At 36.6% G+C, this 19,031-nt stretch overlaps 1 protein-coding gene across 1 annotated transcript; it reads right to left on the bottom strand.

The window, feature by feature from the left end:
- Positions 1–12,836: 12,836 nt before the first annotated feature.
- Positions 12,837–16,181, bottom strand: UBQLN2 (ubiquilin 2). The gene has a single exon (XM_006219421.4). The coding sequence runs from the start codon at positions 15,879–15,881 to the stop codon at positions 14,004–14,006; it is 1,878 nt and encodes a 625-aa protein (XP_006219483.1). The 5' UTR covers positions 15,882–16,181; the 3' UTR covers positions 12,837–14,003.
- Between the last annotated feature and the right edge of the window lie 2,850 nt (positions 16,182–19,031).

Below are 19,031 nucleotides of genomic sequence, written 5' to 3'. Positions count from 1 at the left end.
CCAATTAAAAGACATAGAGTGGCAGACTGGATAATAAAGCAAGAACATTCAATATGCTGCATACAAGAGACCCACTTTAGGGAGAAGGACACATATAGATTGGGAGTGAAAGGTTAGAAAAGGATATCCCATGCAAATGGAAAAGCCAAAAAAGCAGGTGTAGTAATAATGATTTCAGATGAAATAGACTTTAAAACAAAGGCCATAAAGATAGATAAAGAAGGACATTTTATAATGATTAAAGGAGTAATACAAGATGAGGATATTACACTTGTTAATATATATGCACCCAGTATAGGAGCACCTAAGTACATAAAACAATTACTAACAGAAATAAAGAGGGAAATTGATGAGAATACAATCGTTGGAGATTTTAACACTGCACTAACATCACTAGACAGATCTTCCAGACAGAAAATAAACAAGGCAACAGAGAAATTAAATTATACAATGGAAAAATTAGATTTGGTGGATATTTTCAGAGCATTTCCAGAGCAAAAAAAAATAGGATATACATTCTTTTCAAGTGCACATGGAACATTTTCTAGGATTGATCATGTACTTGAGCACAAAAGAAGCCTCAACAATTTTAAGAAGATAGAAATTATCTCAAGCATACTGACCCAAGGCCATGAAACTAGAAATAAACTACAGAGAAACAAAGGAGAAAAAATGGAAAGCATGGAGATTAAACAACATGCTATTTGAAAACCGATGGGTCGATAGTGAAATCCAAATTGAAATTAAAAAATTCCTTGAGACAAATGAAAATGTAAACACAACCAACAAAATTTATGGGACGTAGCAAAGGCAGTGCTAAGGGGGAAGTGTATAGCGATACAGGCCTTCCTCATAAAAGAAGAACAATCTCAAATAAACAATCTAACCTACCAACTAAAAGAATTAGAAAAAGAACAGCAAAAAAAAAAAAACCCTAAAGTCAGCAGAAAGAAGGAAATAATAAAGATCACAGAGGAAATAAATAAAATAGAGATTGAAAAAACAACAGAAAAAATCAATCAAACCAAGAGCTGTTTTTTTTGGGGGGGGGAATAATAGTAAATAAAATTGACAAACCTCTGGCCAAGTTAACAAAGAGGAGAAAAGAGAGAGCACAAATTAGCAAAATAAGAAAGGAAAATGGAGAAATTACAACCAATAACACAGGAATACATAATATCATACAAGAATTATGAAAACTATATGGAACCAAACTAGATAATCTAGAGGAGATGGACAAGTTTCTGGAAACATACTGTCCACCAAGACTGAATCAAGAAGAAATTGACCACTTGAACAAACCGATCACTAGAAATGAAATTGAATTAGCAGTAAAAACCCTCCCTACAAATAAAAGTCCAGGAATGGGGAACTCTAGCAAACATACAAAGAAGAACTCATACTGGTCCTTTGCAAATTCTACAGAAGACTGAAAAAGAGGGAATACTCCCAAACTCATTCTATGAAGCCACCATTATCCTGATACAGAAACCAGACAAAGACATCATGGAAAGAGACTATTACAGACCAATATCACTGATGAACATAGATGCAAAAATCCTCACCAAAATATTAGCAAATAGAATCCAACAGCACATAAGAAAGTTTATACACTATGATCAAATTGGGTTCATCCCAGGGACACAAGGATGGTTCAACATAAGCAAATCAATCAATGTAATACACATCAACAAGAGAAAGGACAAAAACCACAAATCATATAAACAGATGCAGAAAAAGCACTTGAAAAATTTAACACCCATTTATAATAAAAACTCTCAAAAGTGGATATAAAGGGAACATAACATAAGAAAACCTATACATGGCAAACCCATAGTGAGCATAGTACTCAACGGTGAGAAAGTGAAAACATTTCCACTAAAATCTGAGACAAGACAAGGCTGCTCACTCTAACCACTCCTATTTGACATAGTGTTGGAATTCCTAGCCACAGCAATCAGGCAAGAAACAGATATAAAAGGGATCCAAATTAGAAAAGAAGAGGTAAAAGTTTCACTATATGCAGATGGCATGATAGTACATATAGAAAACCCTAAAAAGTCCACACAAAATCTACTAGAACTAATCAAAGAATTCAGCAAGTTAGGTTACATGATTAATGTACAAAAATCAGTTGCATTTCTTTACACTAACAATGAATCAACAGAAAAAGAAAGTAAAGAAACAATCCCCTTTAAAATAGCACCCAAAGTAATAAAATATCTAGGAACAAATCTAACCAAGGAGATGAAAGACCTATACATGGAAAATTACAAAACATTGATTAAGGAAATTAAGGAAGATTTAAAAAAATGGAAAGATATCCCATGCTTCTGGATTGGAAGAATCAATATTGTTAAAATGGTCATACTGCCCAAGGTAATCTACAGATTTAATGCAATACCTATCAAATGACCCAGGACGTGTTTCACAGAACTAGAACAAATCATAATAAAATTTATATGGAACCACAAAAGACCTAGAATTGCCAAAGCATTATTGAAGAAAAAGAAAGAGGCTGGAGGAATAACCCTCCCAGACTTCAGAAAATAGTTCATAGCTACAGTAATCAAAACAGCATGGTATTGGTAGAAAAAGACATATATATCAATGGAACAGAATAGGGAGCCCAGAAATGAACCCACAAACTTTTGGTCAACTAATCTTCAACAAAGGAGGCAAGAATGTACAGTGGAATAAAGACAGTCTCTTCAGCAAATGGTGTTGGGAAAACTGGACAGAAGCATGTAAAGCAATGAAGCTAGAACACTCCCATACACCATACACAAAAATAAACTCTAAATGGATCAAAGACTTAAACATAAGACAAGATAAGACAAACCTCCTAGAAGAAAACATAGGCAAAACATTATCTCACAGACACCTCAGAATTGTTCTCCTATGGCAGCCTACTCAAGCAATAGAAATAAAAGCAAGAATAAACAAATGGGACCTAATTAAACTTACAAGCTCTTGCACAGCAAAGGAAACCATAAACAAAACAAAACAACAAACTACGGACTGGGAGAAAATACTTGTAAAAGATGAAATTACAAAGTCAGGCTTGATCTCCAGAATATATAAGCAGCTCATACAACTTAATAAGAAAAAAGCAAATAACCCAATTCAAAAATGTGCAGAAGACCTAAACAAGCAATTCTCCAATGAAGACATATGAATGATCAATAGGCACATGAAAAAATGCTCAATATCATAATTATCAGAGAAATTCAAATCAAAACTACAATGAAGTATCACCTCACACCAGTCAGAATGGCCACCGTTCAAAAGTCCACAAATGACAAATGCTGGGGAGGCTGTGGAGAAAAGGAAACCCTCCTACACTACTGGTGGAAATGCAGCCATTATGGAAAACACTATGGAGATTCCTCAAAAGACTAGGAATAGACTTACCATATGACCCAGGAATCCCACTCTTGGTCATATATCCAGAAGGAACCCTACTTCAGAAGGTCACCTGCACCCCAATAGTTCATAGCAGCACTATTTACAACGGCTAAAACATCGAAACAGGCTAAATGTCCATCAACAGATGACTGGATAAAGAATTAGTGGTATATTTCTACAATGGAGTACTATTCAGCCATAAAAATGACAACATAACGTCATTTGCAGCAACATGGATGTCCCTGGAGAATGTCATTCTAAGTGAAGTAAGCCAGAAAGAGAACGAAAAATGCCACATAAAATCACTCATTTGTGGAATTTAAAAATAAAATAAAAGAAAAGAAATAGAGAAATGAACATAAATACAAAACAGAAACAGACTCATAGACATAGAATAAAAACTTGTGGTTTCCAGGGGGAGGGGAGTGGGAAGGGACAGCCTGGGAGTTTGAAATTTGTAGATACTGACAGGTATATATAGAATAAACAAGATTATTCTGTATAGCACAGGGAAATATATATAAGATCTTGTGGTAGCTCACAGTGAAAAAGAATGCAACAATGAATATACATATGTTCATGTATAACTGAAAAATTGTGCTCTACACTGGAAATTGACACAACATTGTAAACTGACTATAACTCAATAAAATAAAATTTACAAAATAAAATCACAGAGGTTTTGTCTGGTTATGAATTTTTTATTTTCTTCTTATTTTATATTTGAAATTTTACAAGTATACATTCCTTTTATAATAAAGATTTATTTTTAAAGGCTAAATGGTGAGTGTGAATTCAGAAAATGGGACACTAAATCAAATTGACTAACTGTACATAAATGTTTATAGCAGCTTTATCCATGATCACCATAACTGGAAGCCACCAATATGTCTCCTTCAATTGGTAAATGGGTAAACAAACTGTAGTACACTAATACAATGGAATGTTGTTCTGTGATTAAAAAGAAATGAGGTATCAAGCCACAAACAGAAATCATAAATGTTAAATTATTAAATGGAAATTGCTAAGTGAAAAAAAGCCACTCTGAAAAGGCTACATACTGTATGATTCCAATTAGATGACTATAGTGATAATAAAAAGTTCAGTAGTTGCCAGAGGCTCAGAGGATTGAATACACAATGCACAGAGAATTTTTAGGTAACAAAAACTATTTTATATTCTATAGTAATAGTGCATCTTAATGTATGCAAATTATAAAATTTTAGGATGTTGGGGGATGCCAGAATGGAATGTAGAATGTGACAAAACAACACAACTGTATCACAAATCTATGAAACAACCTCACTGAAGGGTAGAGGAGAATGGTGCTAACTCTGGAAATCAGTCGAGTTTGTAAGACTAAAGGCAAAATAAACTATACATAAGCACGGTACTGTAGTTGAAAAAGTTGTTTCCCACAGGGGTAGGGGTTAACAATTTAAATACTGCTATACATGTATACTGTAATTTAAACAGTTGAGTAAATGGATGGCAGGTGGGAGTAGTCAAGTTTCTCACTTTTGGAGTGGGATGTTACAGATAAGTAGGGGGGGGAAGCTTGAATGATCCATATGGATTATTACTGGTTCTTTTGGTAATAGGTTAGAATTGAAGACATCAGCAAGATCTTATGTTTAACTTAATATAGATACAGATGATTACATATAGAAGAAATATTAATAGGTATGTGTATATATGTGGGTTAATATACACACCCTTGGGGAGGGGATAGCTCAAGTGGTAGAGTGCAGTGCTTAGCATGCATAAGGTCCTGGGTTTAATCCCCAGTACCTCCTCCAAAAACAAATAAAATAATCTCCCCGACCCTCCAAAACAAATAAATACAGAAATATACACACCCTTATTTCCTTGATCTGTCAGCTGAGATGCCCTAGAAGCAATGAAGTCCTAGCAGTAATAAGCACATCTTACACCCATGTCTTAGTTTCTAATATCATTATCCAATAAATAGAACCATGGCTCCTAGAAGAAGTTGAGCCAAGAAATACACAATTGAGCCTGGAGCATATTGTGGCACCAGTAAGGAAATGCTCAAAAAAAAAAAAAGTTGGAGGTATGTCAAAAGGCCTTGAAGGTCAACCTGAAAGAGCATCCAATGGTCAAAGCTGGAACAATCTGAGCAACAAAATTAATGAAGTAGTGTTGGGTTATAACCCAAAGTATAAAATAAATATTAATGAGTTTATACTGATATAAATACATCATTATATAAATAAATGAGGGGAGAGATTCTCAGGCAGAAGAATTCCTAATAAATTACGTAGGTACTTCACTTTCAGGGAGATGGAGTATAACTCTCCACCTAAGTGTGGACTGCATGTAGTAAATTCTTTCCAAAGCCATACAGTACTAAAAGGAAGGGAAAAAGATTAACTTCACCATGGATAAAACTGATACACACTACCTCAGGCCAAGTGATCAAGGTCAACATCAATAGTTGTAAGTCATAATGATAATATGTATGCTTGATATGATGTGATGAAAATAGCACTTTCTCTCTGTGATCTTCCTCCTCAAAATCCATAACGCCAGTTTAATCATGAGAAAAATATTAGACAAATCCCAATTGAGGGACACTCCACAAAATACCTGACCACTACTCCTCATCCTATCAAGATAATCAGAAACAAGGACAGTTTCAGAAGATGTCACAGCCAAGAGGAGACCTAAGGAAACGTGATGACTAAATGTACTGTGGTACCCTGGATGGAATAACTGGAACAGAATAAGGATATTAGATAAAAACTATGAAAATCTAAATAAAGTATGGACTTAATAATAATGCAACAATATTGCTTCATTAACTGTAACTAATATACGATAAGATGTGAAAAATAGGGGAAATTTGGTGTGGGATATATGGGAACTGTCTATTTTGTCTTCGTATCTTTTTTGTAAATCTTAAACTATTTTAAAATAAAAAGTTTATTTTAAATTAGTCAAAGGGCCTAAAGCCATCTAGACATAGGAATATATCCAGAAATGGAAGCAGGGGTCTAAGTGAAGCAAGAAGGCCAAGACAATTTTCCTATAACCTCTGGTCACACAATACGTGGTTAACCCAGGTCAAAGCCCACAGAGAAGGCAAACATCTACATGGCAGATATATTAGGGAAGTTCATCAGTGTTAAGTATATGTGGAGGGGATCTTGATTTAGCTGGCAAAAGCAAAATTTCACACACAAACACATACATACATTTGAGATTCAATTTAAATTCCTCAAATAAGGAAACTGATGTGTTTCAGCCTGTTCCCAGTACTGGGATGCTCTTTTCCAGACCCTTTGGAGTCCTATGGGCAACACATAAAAAATACAAAACATAATGACTCATTAATCTCATCAATCTTACATCAAGCAAAAACTTAGTGATGAAAACCAGGACAAATCCAGAAAAGTAGCTGATGTGTTTACAGTCATACTATCCCTGTTCATTTACTTTGAAAATGGAGGTATTTGTGCGTTGCTGGCAAATTCCATAGCAAAATAACCTCTGAAACTGTTTTAAAGTGGCTTTAAGGGAAGAGCAAAAGATAATTAGATTTCCACTCTCTGATATTTTCCCTTCCATTACAAAAATCCTTTTGGAAAAAAAAAACAAAGTGTTTAAAAGCTCTTGTTTGTGAAAGCCACTGCAGAGGCAGATATCATGTTTGCCTTCTCATACAGCTGTCAGATATCAGAACCTGGGAGCATCTAGTTAAATAAATCTCTGGTATTATCTGAAAAAAAAAAAGACTCAGAATCTTAAGGTTATTTATTTGATGTAATGAAACCCAAGGTATCCTGTAAAGCACAGCACAAACTTTTTTTTTCTGCTCCAAAAAGATCACTCTAACTGAAGGATTATACATGGAATTTTACATATATATAATAAATATATAAATATAAATAACATATTTTTATAATATATAAAATGTATATAAACAGACTCTGCTATCACATATTACATTCTACTCTTAGTTTCACCTTCCTCTACCACTTTAATCACCACTGTGAATGACAGTAGGTAGAAGATGAGCATGGAAACAGGAGTTCAGAATACCACTGTAACCTTCATTCTCAAACCAGAGTCCTTTGAGCTCAGGCATCCCCTTCTATTTCCTCCTCTCAAGCTCTCGGCACTTTATGACATTAAGTTTAAGATCCTGTTTGAGTCCTTTTCCCATATGTACCATCATGAAATAAAATAAATATTGAACTTACCTAGATTTTATGTCAACAAAGGTGTGCAGTCTATTTCTGAGCTGCTGTTTATTAAACTAAAAAATGCAAAATGGAAGTCTGTAACATGACTTCATTCTGGAACAACTTTGAGCCCAGACGTTGCAACTTTAGTGAGAAGCTGAAAAGTCCATTTGGGACAGTATTAGTTTTGGAAAGAATCTTGAAGGTCTTCTAATTCAGAGTTATAACTGATGCCATAAAACCTTTCTTGAACATTTCTGTCAAATGGGCTTCTGTTTAAACAGCTCTAGTGAAGAGGGTATCTTCAATTAATTACTAGAAAGTTCCTAACAGTAAGCCAAAATTCTGACTTATTTCTTATAAAATCTGAATTGATTTGCCCTCTGAAACTTCCCAAGTAAATGCTACCCCTCTTCTATCTGACAAGCCCTTCAATTATTTAAAGAAAAATACCCACAATCCCCCAGTCTTTAAAGTATCCTTGACCTTTTTAATAATTGTTCTGTGTTTATTTGTAAATGAGTTACCTGGTCACTTTCCAGGTTGTCTGTGTCCATCTTAATTGTGGCACTCTGAAATCCAAATCTCCCAACATAAACTATCAAGTACAAAATAAAATATTATGAAGGATTTCCCTGTGCTGGACACCAAGCCTCTATAAATGGAGCCTAAGACTTTATTATGTGTGTATGTGCACTGTAACCTCACAAGTTTGGCTCATGTTAAACTTATAGTAAATTAAAAGCACTGAGTCTTTTTCACATATGCTATTTTTAAGCCACATAATACCTATTTTTGGTAACATTGTTTTTTTTTTTACAAGTACAGGACTTCACATTTTATCCTATTCAATTTAATCCTGCTAGATTTGGCTAATTTTTTCTTCAGTCAACTAAGGTATTTTTGGATCTTGTTAGTGACATCCAGTGCATTTATTCTGCATTCTAATGCTATACTAATTGTGGGATGGGCAAGCTATTTTATGTTTTCATGCTAGTCACTGAAATATAATTTCAATGGGATAGAACTGAGGTTGGAAGCCTCTTGTTCACATTGACACATCACTGAACACTGTCAATTCAACTTACTAACCCATCTACTAGCCTTTCATTATCTAGCTCATATTACTACATTTTTATTAAGGACATTTTGAGAAACAGCTAAATACCATGGTGAGGTACACAATGTTTATTGCCTTGTGAGGTCTCTGGGAGGCAGCTCAACAGAAAGGCAGGCATCCTCCAGAGCAGCTGAAGCACAAGTGGCCCATGTGACTGCCAATTTGGAGGCATACCATATGTATTAGGCCACTGTGGACAGATGTATTGAAGGATAGTTTTAAATATTAGCCGTAACTCAAAAGACAGAAAGGCAAATTTCCAAATTGCAGTTATTGATTATGACAGAGCTGATTCCCACATATGCATTTGTATGTAACCTGCTCCAGGGTGAATAGCAGCAGAGATGAATTCATTTAACAACAGCTAATGTGTCTCCACAACAATACCCAGGAGGTCAGTTAGTACATAATTTATTATAAAATCTCTATTATAAATAAACCAGTATAGTTGAATAGACTCACGGGGAAGCAGAATAGTGAACTGCTTAAGCACATACTCTAGAATCTCAGAAGTGGGTTCAAATTTTTAACTCTGTCACTTAATAGCAGTGTGACTCCAGAAAATTAATCTTTTAACTTATTTCCTTATTTGTAAATTTGGGAAGGTAATAGTAGTACTACCTTATAGGGTTGTTATGAAAACTGAACATAACCATGAATACATTAACTACTATTGTTATCCCAATCTAACAGAAATAAATTTAGTCTAGCAAGACAATCTTGTGAAATCCAATGCTAGGGCTGAGTGACCATCTTTTTTCATTCTTTCCATACTCATCAACTGTTCTTTTAATAATGAATTATAGACTTTTTTCTGAAATTACCTTAAATCTACACATTGGGCTAAGAAGTACTGAAACTGAATTTTGAAAGTACTTAGGGAACCCAAATCTATGCTTAGATACCTCAATACAGCTGAAGCTATATGCTTCAGTACATATCCATTTGATGAATAATGCTGCCTATGTATGTCAGGACAAACAATTCCTTGTTTGAGGGTAGCTTACCCAAACTTTGGAGTTTGTTGGTTTAGAGTAGCTTTTGCCAGTGGTTTTTACTCATCATCAAAGTGTCTAAAGCCTTGGTAAGCATGTATACCACCTGATGAAGTTGCTTTTGGGCGTGGTTTCAGTCTGATGTCTGCCAAATCATTCTTCTCCCTTCTGTTTTTAGAAAATTGTTTTTCCCCTTAGCCTCTTAACAGACTTCTGGGAAGATGGTACCATTTAAACAGGTCTCCAGTTCTTGCCATTCCTCCCACAAATCAAAGGAAATGGCCAAAGGGAAACAAAAATTGAGCAAAACCTATACAACGAGGGCATTAGAATTCTCAAGGAATTTCTGTAAGACATGATGCTTGATGGGGTCATATTGAAAGACTATCACCAATCTGAAGAAGTTCTGTGATATATTAATAAATCAAGAAAATCCTGGCAGAAAACTAATACCATCTAGCTTAAAAGAGCAAGGACTGAAGGTGGGAGCAGGCAGTGAAAAAGACTGGGATGAGAACCTCTCGGAAATTGAGGGAAGTCTAAGTAACTTCTTTTATTTAAGCTTCCCAATTTATTTTTAAATGCAAATAATAGCAAACTGGAAATATCAAAATTGCCACATAGTTTAAAAAGTTTACATTACTAAATTAAGCTGTTTGATGAACATCTTCCATCAAGTCAGCCTGACTCTGTGGCTGGAAAAATCAACCCATTTAAGAATAATGTTAAAATTTTGAATTTGAGTCTCTTTGTGAAAATGAGACACAGGCCAAATGCCTCTCCTGATACCCTATTCCCAATCCCTGGGTTAGGCCCTGACAGGAATTACTCCATTTGTTGCCATTTTGACACATCATATCAACAAAATTTGGAGCAGGCTGCCCCTTCTCAGAAGGCAAGCTCAATGTCTCTGACCATGGTTTCTCACTAAACATGATGGTCTCAACCTGATATGAGAGTCCTCATTAATAAACCAGCAGGACTTATTTCAATATTGTATATCCATCCCCCGCTCCAACCATACACAAGTGGTGAGAGTATACATGATATCACATACCTGAAGCAAAGGCCAAAAGAGCAAATGAGGAAAGCCATCTTGAGGTGAACTTCTCCTCCTGGGATTGCTCCTGGTGCTAGCTCCCTCCCCACTGCCTCATCCTGCTGGATCAGAGCCGGTAATATATAAACTTACACCATCTAGTCATCTAGTGTAAGCTTAGGAAGAAGGTGACAAGCAAGTAAACAGCACAAAAAAATTGCCTCACTCTTATTGGAGGGGGAGAGATAGCAGGTTAGGATATACCCTTCTTGATTCAATGATAAATAAGTGTATAAATTCTGAATTAATGGTAGATAAAGAAACCCAAAACAAAAACAGAGCCTATAAAAAAGAACTTGCAAGATGATAAGAGGAAATTACATCACGTAAGAGATAGAGGAAAAACAACTTAAAATTTTTCAAAAAGAGTAAAGTTATAAACAAAAATTAATGAACCAGAAAGCAAAAAAAAAGAATTAATAAACTAAAGACCTGGATCTTTTCAGGGAGAAAACAAAATGTATTAAGAGGCAGAGAAACATTTGGCTCAACTCAAGGATAATTAAGAAATTCTCTGTTCCTTGAATGTTTGAAAGAAGTTTACCTGCTAAACTGTCTGAGCCAGGCCTCAGACAACAACCAGTTTCCCCTATGGTTACTGATTTACTGCTATTTTCTATATTATTGCCTTATCTTTATATTGATTTTCTTGTAAAATCCATGTCATTAAAATTCTTAAATTTATTGTGGCAGACTTTCCTATTGTAATTATCTTAAATATCCAGCATCATATAGCAGTGAAATAATAAATTACCATTTCCTAACTTGATGTTCTGAGGAATATTGATATCCCAAATATTACTAGGTGTGTTTAAAAGAAAAAAAATGTGGTTCTTTACTCAAATAAGTTTAAGAAACGCTGAATTAGATGAGGTTAAACAGTTTTCACTCTTTTAAACTAAATAACATACTCCTTTAAAAAAATAATTCTAGTCAAAATTTACTGCACAATGACTCTCCAAGAGGGACTATAGTATACAGCATTTTGCAAACTCACTTGACCATCTCCCAGAGGAATGGTTTCTCAAAAATGCAATTTGGAAATGCTGCAGCAAACATATTCTGGTTAAAATGAGAAACAAGACAAAAATGCCACTGACACTTTTATCGTTTAGAACTATCCTGGAAGCGTTTAACCCATGTCGTCAGAATCTGTGTTATAAATTTTGAAAGGAACATATTGTTCTAACTTATCATTGATATGACTGCTTACCAGAAAAAACTCAAAAGGATAAGTTGAGTATCTCTGAATTTAACAGATTTCAGTAAACTGCCAATTTAAAATTAATCTATGAAAATACATTCTTCCCCTGTATAGCAAAGATGACCACATAGGTAACACACTGAATAAGAGTTCCTAAATGCAGTATTGTTTCCTGTATATCTGTATTACTTACAAATACACTTATTACAAATTATATGGGACTTAAATAAATAAAACTTTCTTAAAGGATATAGAAAGTTTTTAAAAAATGAGACAATAAATCATGTTTCTGGAAAGCAATGCAATTTTGTAGTTCTCACCATCATATCAATTTAAGATAATCCTAACCAAATTCCCAATTTATATATTTTAGGGGGAATCTAGTAACTGTAAGGTTCACCTGGTAAAATAAACATGTCAGAATCATAAGAAAGTTGTGAAAAATAAAAAAAAAAGATGACTTGCTCTAACAGAAATGAAGTCATATTTCTAACAAAAACTACAGACTGGTGTACTGGGGCTACAATGTTTAGTGGTACTAAAGAGAATTCAAACACAGAATGTGTGACATTTCAAATGGGGGAGACTGGACAATGAGATAAATACCAACTAACAACTGTCTAACCTTTTGGGGAAACAAAGTTAGAATAACTAAATCTGTACTTCAAAATAATTCCAGACAGGGTAAAGGAACTTTTTTAAAAAAATGAAACCATTAAATTAGAGAAATATAGGATAAGATTTATATAATCCTGGGATTGGGCGATCCTTCTAAACATGATCCTAGGGCCAGAAGGCAAAAAGGAAAAGATTTATGCATTTTTAATTTTTTTTTATTTTTTTAGTCATTTTTAATGCATTTTTTTGCCTGTGCACAAGAGAAATAACTGATAGAGTCAAAAGATACAGTTTCCTTTATACATAGCAGTTAAAAGTAATGCAAACGTCACATGACAGTTTCAGTGAAAGTTACATTTCCAATTACAAATCAAAATGCGTATTAGGGTCTCTTTATGGGAGAAGCTGAGAAGGAAGTCTTAGGTAAAAAAGCACTTTCCTGGCATTACTATACTGATCCTTCAGGCTGCACTAAGATTAAGATCATATACAGTCAATTTGCAAATGTTGACACAATGTCACACTGTAAGTTTTCTGCACAATTAAATGTATACTTAGCGATACCAGGATAAACATTTCTACTATATTTTAACTGAACTTGCCTAGCCAACATTTTCACTGAGAAGTTTATCAAAGATGCTGTAAGATTCTACAAAACTGTGAGATATACCGAGCTCCAGAAATATTTCTTATTCTCTTTCTAATTTTGGTTATACATATACTGCTCAGAGATTCTGTTGTAGTATCTCTAGATGTACAGTTCCAATTGTGCTTACTGTACTGTGTATAAATATAGCAAAAAAGATCAAAGAATGGTATAAATCTTACAGCATTTTGCTAGCAAAAATACATGCCAAAGTCACAATAAGCAATATTGTACCACAAATTAGAGCTTCAAATAATTTGCTTCTGTTTTTAACATTTTCATTCTACATTAAATTACTATCATAGGCTAATGTTTAAAATGCAAATAAACTGGACATCTGTAGGACAAAACTTGTTCACCCAACTGTGAAGGTTGATACCTGTTTCCAAAAATCACAATAAATGCAGAATAAAGAGAAGTGTTTGCATGCAACACCTTTGAGTGAGACAGCACTGATCCCCACCATTCAAAACAGAGAAGGAAGGATATGGAGGGAAGGAAGGGAGGAAGGAAGGGAGGGAGGGAGGAAGGGAGGAAGGAAACAAAGAGGGAGGAAAGGACTCCACCTTAAAATGCATATTAGATTTATAACTAGACAGATTTAAAAGAATCAAAATGAAAGTAAAGCACAATTTTGTGTGTGTTTAAAGATTTAAGAGCCATTATCAAAAATAAGATACATTTTTTCAAGGTACAGAAATGTAATTACGATGGCTGGGAGCCCAGCAGCCTCTCAATGGCGGCATTGATGTCGCCTCCTGTTGCTATTAGAGCCTGCAAGTTTGCTTCCCGGTTTAGGAACCCCATTGCGTTGAGCTGTTCCAGTTGTTGCTGAAATCTGACTTCTGGACTCGGCAGCTGTGGAGGATTTGCTCCAGCCAGAGCCTGCACCATTTGCTGAATGAACTGCTGGTTCGGTCCTGATTCTGATGTTGGGCTCGTGGTTTCACTGGGTGCAGAGCTAGACACGGTGGGCCCAGGGGGGGCACCTGAGCCAGTGGAGCCGGGGGGACCTGCTGCAGGGCCAGTAGGTCCTATGGGCCCAATGGGGCCTATGGGGGTAAATGGGACTATGGGGCCAATGGGGCCTATGGGTGTGACTGGGCCTACAGGGCCTATAGCGGTTCCCAGCACCCCGACCCCCACACCTGGAGTGAAGCTTGGAATCAGGCCAGGCGCTTCAGTAGCTAATGTCTGTAGCCCCTGCTGGATCTGCATTAAAGCCTGCATTGCTCTTGGGTTTGACATGGCTGACAGTGTGTCTGGATTCTGCATCTGCTGCAAGAAAGCAGGGAGCTGTGGACGCATCTGCTCCTGCAGTTGAGGATTGGCAGTGAACACAGGGCTATTCAACATCATCTGTGCAGCCAAATCTGGATTCTGGCTCAGCGACTGCATCATGCTTCTCATATAGGGCGCAGACAGCATATTCTGGATCAGCTGGGGGTTTTCAGTTATCTGTTGCAGCAAACTCTGCATTCCTGGGGTACTGAAGATGCTGGCGACATAATTGGCTGCAGCCACTGTGTTCCCGGTAGCATTGCTGGAGCTACTGCCAGATCCACTACCACTGCTTGTTGTTGTGCTGGTGGTCGCAGAACTCTGGGTAGCCGGTGGTGGCGCCCATGGATTGGGTAATGGATCTCGATTTTCTGTGCGGGAAGGCTGCGTACCTTCCCCAGAGGAGGAACTGCTCCCCACGGAGGCAAAAGGATTACCCCCAAACTGCTCTTGGGCAGCATTCAGCATGGGTTCTTGAATGTCAGTGTACATGCGCCGTAAAGCATTGTAGCCACCAGGGATGCTTTCGAGATTGCTGAGAGCCAGGTCTTGATTTCTCATCATCTCTTGCATCATAGCTGGATTCCTGGCGATTTCAAGGGTCTGTCTCATTATATCTGGGTTGTTGAGCAGGTGACTGATTTCGGGGTTTCTTTGAATCAATTGTTGCATCTGTGGATTGGCCATAATGAGCTGCCTCATCAGATCAGGATTCGAAAGCATGCTCTGAACAAAGGGATTTTCCATGATTTGGATCATCATCTCAGGGCTAGACAGGAGCTGCTGCTGCATCTGGTTCTGGAGCTCAGAGAAGTTGGTCGAGCTCAAGCCCAGGCTGCTAAGGCCTGCAAGTCCTCCCAGGCTCCCCAACCCAAACGGGTTGCTATTTGTGGAAATAGGTGTGGAGTTACTCCTGGGAGTCGACGCGGAGGTAGTATTAGTTCCCGCGGCATTACTAGGCTGTGTGGACTGGCCCTGAGGTCGGTTCTGGCTTTTGATGACAAGATGAACAGTCAGTCCATCATGGATGCCATGCTGGATCAAGGTATCTTGATCTTTTAAGATTTTTCCGGCAAAAATCAGCACTAGCTGATCGGTTTGGGATTTGAAGCGTTTCGAAATCGCTTCTTTAAATTGCTGGACTGAGCTGTTCTCGGGCACTGCGAACTCCTCTTTCTCTTTGGGGGTCTTCACAGTGACTTTGATGATTTTGGGTTCGGCCGGGGCAGAGGCAGGGCCTTGGGCCGCAGCAGAGCCGCGGGAGGGGCGCGGGGGGCCGCCGCTCTCGCCGTTCTCAGCCATGGCGGCCGCGGTGACGCAGGCAGACAGGGAAGGCGCGGGCGGGCGAGAGAGAGAGCGAGGGAAGAAGGAAGGAAGGAGGCACCGCCGCAGCAGGCTGGGCCGGGCCGGGCGGGGAGCGCGGAGCACGGTACCTCTGTGTTGAAGACTGCGGTTCCCTGGTCCTCCGGTGGAGAGAGGGCTCGGTGTAGGCCTCGGGCCGTAGTCTCCGAGCTCAGGTCTCTGGGCCTCCGCCGCCACCGCCGTGTGATCCCAACGCGCGCACTCCCAGCAACTCCCGCAGCCGCTCCGCCCGCTCCTCCCCGCCCCTTCCCCTCCCCCAGTTCCTTGCTCGCCTCCCCGCCCCCCTCTGCTGACGCGGCGCCAGGCCCAGAATGGTAGATTCGACTCGGTCAAAATTTAAAACTTCTGTACTGAAAAAAAAAAAGGGGGGGGAGGGGGGAGGGAGAGAAAGAGAGAGAAACAAAGAGAGAAAGAGAGAGAAAGAAACAAAGAGACAAAAGAAGACAAGAAAAAAAAAGAGAGGAAAGGAGGGAGGGAGAGGGAGCTAGGAAAGGGAGCCAGCCTCTATAAAGGACGTTAAAGACAAATGGAGTACACATACATATATATATTCATATATATATATATGCATATTCCGTAAGGCAGTGAAGTGAAAGGATGAAAGCCTGAATCGAACCGACCCCATCCATGTAAAGGATGAAAAATGAAATATACAGAACTCTGACAAAGCAAAAAGGAAAAGATTAACCCCCTCCTTGGGGTAAGGGTAGACGACTGGGCAGGAGCCTGCATTTTACAAAAGAAGTGCAAATGGCCAATGGACATGTAAAAGAATGATTAAGATCACTAGTAATCAAAGAAATTCAAATTGAAACAATGAAATTCTACTTCTATTATATGTTGGCAAAGGTGAAAAATAATAATAAACCTTATCCAGTGAGAGTTGAGAAAATGCACTCTCATGCCAATTGAAGTGTAAGTTGTTATAATCATAAGGCAATTTGAACGTATATATCAACATTTTAAATATTTCCACCTTTATTTGGAAATGCCTCATTTAGAGACCTCATCTATGAAAATAACTGAATAAGGCTGCAAAAATACATATGTATAAAGTGTATATGCACTGCAGCATTTCAAAATTATTTTAAAAGATAATCCGTGTCTGTTTACACAGGATTGGTCAAATATATTATGATATTACCATATTATAAAATAATATGCACTATGTTTAAAAATGGGTGGTTAATTTATATGATATAAAATATCTTTAAAGGTATTCATGAAACAATAGTTACAGGGAAATCACAGAGTATTTTCACTTTCAGTTTTATATATTTCTGTACAGTTAGAAATTATACAAACATGTATGTTTCAATACCAAAAAATACAGAAAGTATTTTTAATTTTAAAACTGTTTTTAAACAGTTTGTATATGTAAACTGTCTTTAAAGACAGTGTATGTGTATGTGTAAAAACAAATCTGGAGCCCTATACCCCAGTATGTTAATGGTGGTTATTACTTGGTGCTGAAATTATGAATAACAATTCCTTTCCTTTTTAAATAAAATTTCAGATTTGCTGATGGCTTTTATAAGTATGCATTGCATTTACAATTTTAAAAAATGTGAAGATATTTTGGTGGGAAATTATACGTAGAAACTGACAGGCACACAATAGTAGGGGCAGCCATTAACATATTTACTTAATTTATTTACAGATTACATAGAAGAAGTAAAGATCTAGCACTTGAATAGTAGAAGAAATAATTTCAAATTTATGTGTAAACTTCTAACTCTCGTTTATACCATGCAAAAAATAATTTTTCCTCCCAGTATCCAGCCAGCATTTAATAGCTTTTGAAAGTCACTAGGCCACAAATATCATAGTAAATCTCAAGATAAGAAAAAATATTAGTATATGATGTCTATCAATAAGGGAATGGATTAATATAGTATGATTAATGTGATTAATAGTTTGCAGAAAATAAAAGGAATGAACTACATCTAAATATGTTAATATATACAGATCTCAAAAATCTAATTAATTAGCACTACGTTCTATGGTGTTTATAGGTGCATTCATGTGTATGTGAAGCTATTGAAAATATACTAGGATGATTCATACCAAACTTGCACCCATGAAGAAGAGGAAATGGAATAGGCCACAGGACAGTAATTAAAAGGAAATCTAATTAAATCCCTAAAAATATATTTCATCTTTAAAATGGAGGCAAATATGGCAAAATAGCAATAATTCTAGATAGTAGGAATGAGTATTTGTTATAATATCATTGTATTTTTTTAGATTTTTTTATTTTCTCAAAAAAGAAAAAAATTTTCTAAAAATTAAGAAAATATTAGGGTGGACCACAGTTTGGGCTCAGTAGATAAAGTTAGAGATTTAGTGTTATTTTGGCCATTTTTTCTCCCCGCCTCCAGATTTATTGAGTTATAACATTGTATAAATTTAAGGTGTACAATTCATTGACTCGGTACACTTATATGTTGAAAAATGATTACTGTAGCATTAGCTAACACCTTCATCAGGTCACTTAATTACCTTTTCTTTTTTGTGATGAAAACATTTAAGATCTACTCTCTTGGCAACTTTCAAGTATGTAATACAGCATTATTAACTATAATCACCATGCTGTACATTAGATCCACAGAACTTACTCATCTTATAACTTGAAGTTTATACCTTTTGACCAACATTTCCCCATTTCCCCTCACCCCCTAGCCCCTAGTAACCACTATTCTACTCCCTGTTTCAATGAGTTTGGCCAAAAGCACATTGCCTTGAGTATTCCTCTTTTATCTTATAAATTATATTTTTTTGCATTTTACTCCAAAAATATCCATTTTAATGTTTTAAATTACAACTGAATAAAATGAGCACTCCAGCGGTTAAACGAAAATGCCTTTGTTAGTGAGAAGCACATTAATCACCTGAAACTTAAGGAAGGAGCAACAAGATAATTACATGAAAACTAGAATTGCACAAGTAGATTTAATCACAGATGAGGGTATATTTCTGAAAATTATAAGAAAATACTTTGTACAAATCTTTGCTAATAACAAAGAAAAATGGATAAGTGTATTACTTTTCTAGGAAGGGGTACATGACCAAAATACATTCAAGAAGTAG

This window comes from Vicugna pacos, chromosome X (genome assembly GCF_048564905.1).
Source record: "Vicugna pacos chromosome X, VicPac4, whole genome shotgun sequence".
NCBI classification, from domain to species: Eukaryota; Metazoa; Chordata; class Mammalia; order Artiodactyla; family Camelidae; genus Vicugna; species Vicugna pacos.
The sequence above is the reverse complement of the archived record's forward strand: the minus strand, read 5'-3'. Positions and strand labels throughout refer to the sequence as shown.